Genomic DNA, 10,627 nt, shown 5'->3' on the forward strand with positions numbered 1-10,627 from the left:
AATTCTATAACTTCTATAACTTATATCCCGCCCTTCCCACAGAATTCAAATCCAGGGGTGACTCAGGGACAACAAGATTTTTTGGGGTGGGGGAATAAGCTTTGGAGAATCAGCACTCCCTTTGTCAGGGTGTCCTCACCAGCTCTGACTCTCAAAAACTTGTGTCCTGGAATTCTTGTGAGTCTTTAAGGGCTTGAAGGGTTTTTGTTGTTTTGCCATCAAGGGGCACCCGACTTCTAGTGATGCTGAAGGGGTTTCCAAGGCAAGAGAAGTTCAGGAGTGGTTGGCCTTTGCCTCCCTCCGTGTCACAGCCCTGGACTTCCTTGGTGGTCTCCTGCCCAACTACTGACCATAACTGTAGTTGAACGCAGAACTCAGAACTGGTTTTCATAGTTTCCTGTGGATTCTTCTGTTCTACGTGCATTGTTCCAGAACATTTGCCAGCAGTTATCACAGATATTGTTCTGCACAAGCAAGCTTGTTGCTTTTTGGAGAAGCAAAATCAGCATGTGGACTTAAAAAGACAGTGTTTATATAGGATCCCAGGAACGTAGCTATCAGGGCTTTTTTGTAGCAGGAACTCCTTTGCATATTAGGCCACACACCCCTGATGTAGCCAATCCTCCAAGAGCTTACAGGGCTCTTAGTGCAGGGCCTACTGTAAGCTCCAGGAGGATTGGCTACATCAGGGGGTGTGGCCTAATATGCAAAGGAGTTCCTGCTACTAAAGAAGGGCTGGCTATTGTGGTTGATTATGAAAAGGAGTGTGGGCAGTGTGAATTATTGCGAAAAGTGTACCTTGGTTTGATCTATGTTATTTGCACAGTCTGGTGAAGGTTATACATCAATTTTGTATTGCTTGAATATACGTCGTTATGGCTCTTCCATGAATTTTCTTGTTGTTGTTGTCGTTGCCAACGACTGCCCAGGGCTGACTTTGCTTAGCTTCCGAAATCTGCTGAGATTGGGCCGGCCTGGGCTCCCCGGCCTTTGAGGTATTGCTGGACTCAAATCGAGCTCTTCTACTGCAGACCAACAGAGCTCCCTCTGAAACTATTGGCACCTGTGCAAACCTCAGACTGAGACGGCAGAAAAGAAAACGAGCCGTTTTAGCTGGGAGTCCCAAAGGGCCGTGCACCCATGCCAGGCTGGGAGATAGTTGCTTTCTCTCCAAAATGTTTGACTTCTCTTGTGGGGAAGTCACCTGCTGGGCTGCAGGGTGTGAAGTGGCCTCAGCTCTGCAGGCTGCAGCAAGACGCTTAGACCGATGGGTCCCCCCCCCCCCCCCCGCACATCCAGTGCCAGCCGAGGTTAAAGGGCTGTCTGGAGCAAATCCTTAAGAGCTTCTTGAATCTCTCCGAAGGTTGCGAATGTTTGTATCAAACCCTTCGAAATAAGACAACGACAAAACATATCTCCCCATTATAATCCAGTAAGACTGCAATCTAAATAGAGTTGCCAACTCCAGGCTGATAATTTTTTGGGGGGGAGAGGAAGGTTTGGGGAGGCGGAATTTCAGTGGGCTATGAGGCCAGAAAAGTCCCCTTGCAAAGCAGCTGTTTTCTCCAGGGGAACTGATGTGGGTGGTCAGGAGAATAGCTGTAATTCCAGGAGATCTCTAGGCCCCACCTGGAGGTTGGCAACCCTAAATCTAAGCCATCCACATATTTGGGCAAGAAAGAAAAGCACTTGGGTGTGGGTGTTTGTAAAGCATTTAACCCCCACCCCCAAACAAACCAGAAATATTCCCCCAATCGCCTGTAGACAGAGACGAGCGGCCTTCCTCTTCCAGTCCATCCTGCATCCTCTTCCAAGTCATGCCCACCTTCAGCCTCAGCTTCCCACCCCTTCTGGCTTCTGGCACATGTGCAGCCACTTCCTCCCTCCCTCCCTCTGGCCACTGCCGGCCAGGGCAGCTTCCATCCTTCCACCAGCCATTCAAGCCCATCAAATCTTGCTCCCCTCAAATACTAAAATCCGGGACACGGCGCCATCTCTCAAGAGGCCTGTGTAGGCGCTTCTGCAGCTCTGCCTCTCACAATGCGAGACAGACGGTCCTTACCTCGAACTGCTGCTCCCCCCCCCCCAGCAATTCCAGTGCAAAGTACTGTTATTATGTGGCTTCTTCCCTTTCTCAGGTTTCTCCTCCTAATGGGAAAATAACAGTCAAGATTTGAGCAAGAGCTGGGTGTTTGGGTGGGGGGGGGGCCGTGTTTATTCCCCCACACAAGGCCGTGAAAGCCTTTTGGACGCCTCTTTTGCAATTTGCTTTCGAAAAAGAAAATAACTGTTGTAGGAAATGGTGGAATGAGAGAAATGGAGAGGGGAGGAGGAGGGGAAAATGCTGTTGTTTGCTTGAAACATTTGACCGAGCCCTTTGGCATCCTCTGTGCATGGGGCCTTTCCTGCCTTCCTTGGGAAGTCGTCCCTGCCTAGATTAGATCCCCTATGGGGCAGAGACCTGGCTTGTTCACACAAGGAACTGGAAGCTGTTTGTGCCCCTGGCAGTTCTCCCATGCTGTAGGAGCTTGGCTTGGACCCAGATGGTGGCAGCATGGGTCTCGCCTGGGAGGTGGTGGTGGGCAGGAGAGACACCAGTCACTTCCTCCTGTGCCACCAGCCGCTCAGAGAAAGCTGTGTTTCTGCAGGGCGCAGCCACCTTCCTTGTCTTTCTGCTCTGTGTAGCTGCTTGGACAGAAATCTCTGCCCTGAATACTCTAGAAAGGGCTGATGCTTTGAAAGGAGCCACCCAGATGCCCACCGGGTGGAGGGCAAATTTGAGCCATGCCTCCTGGCTTGCTCCAAGCTTGGAATTCTTGAATGTGCAATTAAGGGATGCTTTTGGATCACTTGTCCTTGCCATTTTGGTTGGAAGGTCCCTGTTTCATTTTTGGCTTTGTGCAAATTGAACCTGGATTGTGTGTGTGTGTGCGCACGCCGTTGGCTGCTTCTTTGCATGGAATGTTTTGCTCCTATTAAATCTGCAAATTTTAATGATGCCAAAAGGAAATGAAAACGGTAGATGCTGAGCTGATAGAACTGAGTCCACCTTCCGGTGAAGTCAGGGGTGTGCAGCATATGCAAATGAGTTGTGCCAATGAGCTCTGGCACCTCTTTTGCTACAAAATGACTCCTACTCAGAGGTCTCCCCTCCAAGTCCTCACCTGGGCTGACTCCGCTTTGCTTCCGACATCTGATGAGAGGCAAGAGATGAACGTTGCCTCCCTCTGCATCCCAGCCCTGGGCTTCCCTGGTGGTCTCCCATCTGAATACTAGCCAGGGCTGACCCTGCTTAGCGTCTGAGGTCTGATGACTGGGTGAGCATGGGCTATCTAGGTCACGTATGGGATGCCCCACATGCATCTGCAAAACTTCTCTTGATTTTCAGTTCTGGGACCTCGTAGGGTGCCTGGAGCCCCCTGTAACGATCAGTATTCACAGTATCGTCATCACCCCTCGGCTCAGATGACCCTGCATCTTTAGCTGATGCTGCCAGAACCGTTCTGCTTGCACGATGCATCATTATCATGGGACGCATAATTTCACTGCTGCAAAAATGTGACGGCCACCAGTCTGCTGCCCAGGTGCCGAGAGGCGGGTTGAGGGCTGTGCCCAGCAGCTGCGGCTCTGATTATGCCCTTCTTAGCAAGGCTGGCTCTCTCTCCCCTTGGGCACATGGTGCCACTGCTCGGGTCCCAGCAGGACTTGGCTGGAGCTGCCTGGTGGGAGTGGTGGTGGCAGGTCCCAGGTGGGATAAGCTGCACCTCACTGCCTGCACCTTGAAGCAATCCTGTTGAAATTTCCTGAGCTCAAGTCTAGGCAGATGAGCGGGTTAGGGGGAGCGCATCTGTACTTCTGTGCATGCTTGTAAGTCTGAGAGGCCTGCCTTGCTCCCTTCCTTCCAGCAGCCAGTGGGGCACTTGTCTCAGAGACCCTGGCCATTTTGGAGGGACATCAGGGAGAGCCATGCTGGACTGGCTGCTGGTGGGAAGTCAGAAGTCCGGGGTGGGGGGGAGGAACAAAGGGGCAAGTGGCCCTCAGAAGCTGAGGAGTTCCAGCCAGAGCAACCCGTGACTGGCCCTCAGGCTAGGGGGCCACTTCCGGAGGGTTCCCAGGTGGCAGAGGATGCCGGGTTGGGGAACTTGGGGGGGAGGTTGCCAGGTCCAGTCCAAGAAATATGTGGGACGTTGGGGGCGGAGCCAGGAGCAAGGGTGTCACAAGCACGGCTGAACGCCAAAGGGAGTTCTGGCCATCCCATTGAAAGGGACCGGGCTCCTTTAAAATACCTTCCCTCCATTTGGAATAATGAAGGATAAAGGCACCTTATTTGAGGGCTCGTAGAATTGACTCCCTGGTCCAATCTTTTTGAAACTTAGGGGGTGTTTTGAGAAGAGGCACTGGATGCTGTGCTGAAAATTTGGTGCCTCTACCTCAAAAAACAGCTCCCCCGGAGCCTCAGATACTTGTGGGTCAATTCTCCATTATACCCTATGGGAATCAGTCTCCATAGGGAAGAATGGAGTGCCCAGCAGACCTTTCCCTCCCCCACCCCGCTTTCTGATGGCCCTGAAGTGGGGGGAGGGCCTCCAAACTGGGGGATCCCCTGCCCCCACCTGGGGATTGGCTACCCTAACCCTGGGCCAGTTGCGCTCTCAGCCTGACCTACCTCACAGGGTGGTTGTGAGGATAAAATGGGGGAGGATGTCAGTTGCTTTGGGTCCCCGCTGGGGAGAAAGGCGTGGCATAATTAAATAAGGTTGTCAAGTCCAATTCAAGAAAGACCTGGGGACTTTGGGGGTGGAGCCAGGAGACACTGTGGGTGGAGCCAGGATCAAGGGCGTGATAAGCAGGACTGAACTCCAAAGGGAGTTCTGGCCATCACATTGAAAGGAACTGTGTTCCTTTTAAATGCCTTCCCTCCATTGGAAATAATGAAGGAGAGAGGCACCTTCTTTTGGGGCTCATGGAACTGAACCCCCTGGTGGGGAGGGTGTTTTGAGGATAGGCATTGGATGCTATGTTGCAAATTTGGTGCCTCTACCCCCAAAAAACAGCACCCCCAGAGCCCAAGATACCTGCAGATCAATTTTCCATTATACGCTAGAGAATCGGTCTCCATAGGGAATAAAGGAGTCCCTGCAGACATCCCCTCCATTTCTGATGACCCTGAAGCGGTGGAGGGCCTCCAAACCGGGGGATCCCCCGGCCCCACCTGGGGTTTGGCAACCCTCGAATTAAAGTTAATAAAGAAATAAATACAAAGTGTCCTGCGCACCTTCTCTCGGATGCTGAATGTTGCCATCGATTGCAAAGATATCCCTCGGACAATTCCTGATTCAACCGGGCCTGAGCTGGAGGGGGCTCTGGGAGGGGTAAGAAAATGGGACAGACTGTCAGGCAAAGAACCCCATTTCTATTACCCTCCCCTCTCTTGTCTCTCTCGGCAGATGATCCCCCCAGACCAAGAACTCCTGGTCTGGTACGGAAATTCCCACAACACCTTCCTGGGCATTCCCGGCGTGCTGGGCCTGGAGGAGGAGCAGAAGAAGAGCAAGCACGGTGAGTCGAGTGGAGATGAGGCTTGTGTAAGAAAGTGAACATAAGAACATAAGAAAAGCCATGTTGGATCAGGCCAATGGCCCCTCCAGTCCAACACTCTGAGTCACATAAGAGCATAAGAGAAGCCATGTTGGATCAGGCCAATGGCCCCTCCAGTCCAACACTCTGTGTCACATAAGAGCATAAGAGAAGCCATGTTGGATCAGGCCAATGGCCCATCCAGTCCAACACTCTGAGTCACATAAGAGCATAAGAGAAGCCATGTTGGATCAGGCCAATGGCCCATCCAGTCCAACACTCTGTGTCACACAGTGGCCACACACACACATACAAGCACACACACACACACACACATATATACACACACTGTGGCTAATAGCCACTGATGGACCTCTGCTCCATATTTTAATCCAAACCCCTCTTGAAGCTGGCTATGCCTGTAGCCGCCACCACCTCCTGTGGCAGTGTTAATCACCCTTTGGGTGAAGAAGTACTTCCTTTTATCCGTTCTAACCTGACTGCTCAGAAATTTCATTGAATGCCCAGGAGTTCTTGTATTGTGAGAAAGGAAGAAAAGGACTTCTTTTTCTACTTTCTCCATCCCATGCAATTCACCATGGGACAATAGAACAAGATTTAGGTTTGCAATAGGTTTGCAATGCAATCAACTAGCTTTCGGGTTACACAGAGTTCTTTCTCCGATTGGATATTCGGTTTTGCTAAGAGGGGGTAGATAAATGTAATAAGGGAGCTTAGCATGGCCAGAATCCCCCTCCCACGGTGCCTTTAGGCTTAAGAACATAAGAGAAGCCATGTTGGCTTAGGCCAATGGCCTATCCAGTCCAACACTGTCACACATTGGCCAAAAAAATCTGGGTGCCATTAGGAGGGCTGCCAGTGGGGCCAGGACACTAGAAGCCCTCACACTGTTGCCCCCCCCCCCCCCCAAGCACCAAGGATACAGAGCATCCCTGCCCCAGACAGAGAGTTCCATCGATACCCTGTGGCTGATAGCCACTGATGGACTTCTGCTCCATATGTTGATCCAATCGCCTCTGGAAGCCATTTATGCTTGTAGCCACCACCACCTCCTGCGGCAATGAATTCCATGTATTAATGTATTCCTTTTATCAGTTCTAACCCGACTGCTCAGCAATTTCATTGCGTGTCCACAAGTTCTTGTATTTTGAGAAAGGGAGAAAAGTGCTTCTTTCTCTACCTTCTCTGTCCTGTACATAATCTTGTAAACCCCTCAGTCATCATTTCTCCAAACTAAAGAGCCCCAAGCGCTTTAACCTTTCTTCATAGGAAAAGTCTTCCAACCCTTTAATCATTCTGGTTGCCTGTCAATAGTGTTCTCTCTAAAACAAAGGCCTCGTTGTGCTGCTATAATATCTTTTTTGAGGTGTGGTGGCCAGAATTGTACACAGAACTCCAAATGACCTTCTGTCCAGGCTCTGCTCTCTGCTGCTTCCGGTGTTCTCCAGCAGCATGGGGACTGCCCCCCACAAGGTTTGGGGAAGCAGGGGGCATTATCCAGACTCTGTAATAGCTTTTTGCAAGAGAAAGGTGGGAGGTCTCTGCCACAGAAGAAGATGATATTGGATTTATCTCCCGCCCTATACTTTGAATCTCAGAGTGGCTCACAATCTCCTCTACCTCCCCCCCCCTCCACAATAGACACCCTGCGAGGTAGGTGGGGCTGAGAGAACTCTTACTGCAGCTGCCCTTTAGAGCTATGGCTGACCCAAGGCCATTCCAGCAGCTGCAAGTGGAGGAGTGGGGAATCAAACCTGGTTCTCCCAGAGAAGAGTCCGCACACTTAACCACTACACCAAACTGTCTCTCACAAGGACAGCTCTGCCAGAGCTATGGCTGACCCAAGACCATTCCAGCAGCTGCAAGTGGAGGAGTGGGGAATCAAACCCGGTTCTCCCAGAGAAGAGTCCCCACACTTAACCACTACACCAAACTGCCTCTCTAAAACAGGTTTCTGCGCGTCTCTGTTTTCATCAAAGTTTGAGTCCAGAGGCACCTTTAAGACCAACGAAGTTTAATTCTGGCTGGCTCTAAGCTTTTGCACACGTGCACACTTTTTTAGACACATTGAGACAGACTTCCTCAAGCCTTGTGTGTAGGTAGAGAGAGTGACTCATGCAGAGATACATTTTTGAGGACAGGTAATTTTGTGTATCTTTGTATCACGGCTGATCTCATTATATCCAGAGCAGAGGCGTTAGGCAAAGCCAGCGACTCTCACCTGTGCTGTGCTCCCCCTCTCCCACCCTGCCCAGCTCTTAGAACATTTGCCAAGATGATTGCTATGCGGATGAAATAGGTAGATACATCTCTGTATGGTTTAGATCCAAAGTCACTACCAGTGATAGTTACTTCTCAGAATGCACTCCTCTAAAATGTGGTCTGAGAGTGTTTCAGCAGCTTTGTGTGATTGTAAATGAGAGAGGGAGAGAGGGAGCTTTCAATCGCAAGCAGCTTGCTGATTTCGTATACAATAATATAGAAAGAGCTTAGACTGTAAAGGACAAGCCTTTTGTTATCTATTTGTACATTTTAGGGTTTTGCCCCAAATCTTCTAGCACTTTCTTCTAACACAAATTTCAATGGGGATAAATTTAAAGTTTTGCATTTAGGTTGGAAAAATCCAATGCATCATTATAGGATGGGGGAGACTTGTCTTGGCAGCTGTACGTGGGAAAAGGATCTAGTAGTCTTAGTAGACCCTACACTGAACATTAAGTCAACAGTGTGATGTGGTGGCTAAAAAGGCAAATGGGATTTTGGGCAGGATCAACAGAAGTCTAGTGTCCAGATCATGCAAAGTGATGGTATCGTTTTACTCTGCTCTGGTTAGACCTCACCTGGAGCCTTGTGTTCAGTTTTGGGCACCACAGTTTAGTCATTTAAGCTTCTAGGGCTTGATTTGCTCTAGAACCCACGTTGTCTTTTTGGCAGTCCACAGTATCTGTAAAACTCTCCTCCAACCAGGGCTGGCCCTAGACTGGCACCCTAGACAAGGCTAACTTCTGGTACCTCCCCTGCACTGATAACGTCACTGAGCCACGTGGAGGGGTGCCCAATTCATCACCCCAGAAGGCTGGTGCCCTAGCCAATTGCTAAGTTTGCCTCCAACACTCCATTTCAGATGAATCTGCTTTCTTCCTGTCAGCTTTCTTCACTGTGCAAGAAGTACCCTGTCTGAATAGATCAGATGTCTGTGGATTCTGGGACAATAGGCCCTCTAAGCTGTGGAGTCTCGTGAGCTACTGGCATTAAAGTTGTGAGCGAGTGATTTGGCTACTGCATAACTTAGTTTGCTCTGAGGCCATCTTTCCTGACCTAAGACAAAAATATGTGAACTGGAGGCTTAAAAACTTGAGCTAGCTCACACTAACTCAGCTTAGAGGGAACATTGGTCTGGGGTGAATTTTTCTTTCATTGACTCAGTGAGACAGGCTTCCTCGGGAGGTGGTGGGCTCTCCTTCCTTGGAGGTTTTTCAACAGAGGCTGGATGGCCACCTGACAGCAATGAGGATCCTGTGAATTTAGTGGGAGGTGTTTGTGAGTTTGGAGCAGTTCCTCAGTGGAACAGGCTTCCTCGGGAGGTGGTGGGCTCTCCTTCCTTGGAGGTTTTTAAACAGAGGCTAGATGGCCATTTGACAGCAATGTGGATCCTGTGAATTTCGGGGGAGGTGTTTGTGAGTTTCCTGCATTGTGCAGGGGGCTGGACTAGATGACCCTGGAGGTCCCTTCCAACTCTAGGATTCTATGACTGCCCCTTGGAGAGAGCTGTGGACACAGCAGGAGATATTTCCCAAGGCTTCCCTTGCTCCTCTTAGCCAATACCGATCCCGGTATTACTTTGGCGATGGCAGGATTTCTGCCAGCGTGGCTTCTGGGTGGGGATGGAATTCGAGGGTAGTACTTGTAAGACTGTTAAATACAGCCCCGTCTGCTTATTCTGGGGCGTATCTCTGTTGCCTCGTCGCTGGAAGAGCGGGAAAGCCCAGCTCGCAGCCCCCGCCCGCGAATGACGTTTCCCCTCTCCTTCTTTGCCCTGCAGAGGATTTCCACGTGGCGGAAGCCGGGGCCAGCAGCTCCGGGCGCATGCGCTGCGTCATCTGCCACCGTGGGTTCAACTCGCGCAGCAACCTCCGCTCGCACATGCGCATCCACACGCTGGACAAGCCCTTCGTGTGCCGCTTCTGCAACCGCCGCTTCAGCCAGTCGTCGACGCTGCGCAACCACGTGCGCCTGCACACCGGCGAGCGGCCCTACAAGTGCCAGGTGTGCCAGAGCGCCTACTCGCAGCTGGCCGGCCTGCGCGCCCACCAGAAGAGCGCCAGGCACCGGCCCCCCAACGGCGCCCTGCAGTCGCACTCGCCCGCCCTGCCCGTGCCGCACCCCGCCGCCCTGGCCCACCACATCCCAACCATGGTGCTGTGAAAGGGGGCAGCCCGGCGGCGTGGGGGAAGGGGCTGGGGATTCAGCAGCGGCCTCGAGCCGGGCAGCGAAGTGGAACTTCCATGTGCAAGAGCAGTGCACCTCTGAGCAGGATGGAGGCAAGCCGTCCCCGCCTCTGCCTGCTCGGGAGGTTCTGAGGGGCGGACCTCGGGTCTGGGCCGGGACGGGCAAAGGAGAGGAGGCTGCTGCGCCTGCCATCCCCGCTGGGGGGGTGGGTGGGCAGGGGCGATCTTGGCACATTGCCTTTTGCTGGGGGATACGCAGAAAGAAATCTCCAAAACGCTTCCAAAGTCTCCATCCAATGCAGCATCTTCTTGCATTTTGTAGTCGGGTCTGGGGCAGAATGAAAGAGAGAAACTGGAGAGCTTCCCCACGGCCGCGGCAGCAGAGAGAACCGGGTTCAAGTGATGCCGGAGAGAAACAGGGAGAGGAGTAGCGAAAAGAAATCTGCACAGTTGTTTTGGGGGGCTGTTTAGTGAGAATGTAGTTAAGAAGCCCAGTTAATTAAAACCCTTTCACTTGACTAAAAAGGTTCCTGTAACTTGGAGGGGGGGGACGGATGACTAATTGTTCTTAATTTTAAAAA

At 51.5% G+C, this 10,627-nt stretch overlaps 1 protein-coding gene across 1 annotated transcript in view; it reads left to right on the plus strand.

The window, feature by feature from the left end:
* Positions 1-10,023, plus strand: part of PRDM12 (PR/SET domain 12) — a 36,303-nt gene extending 26,280 nt beyond the window's left edge. The window contains 2 exon segments of the mRNA XM_060251034.1: positions 5,448-5,559; positions 9,641-10,023. Of these exon segments, the coding sequence (XP_060107017.1) occupies positions 5,448-5,559; positions 9,641-10,023 (495 nt within the window).
* Positions 10,024-10,627: the final 604 nt, after the last annotated feature.

This window comes from Heteronotia binoei, chromosome 12, assembly GCF_032191835.1.
Source record: "Heteronotia binoei isolate CCM8104 ecotype False Entrance Well chromosome 12, APGP_CSIRO_Hbin_v1, whole genome shotgun sequence".
Lineage (NCBI taxonomy): Eukaryota > Metazoa > Chordata > Lepidosauria > Squamata > Gekkonidae > Heteronotia > Heteronotia binoei.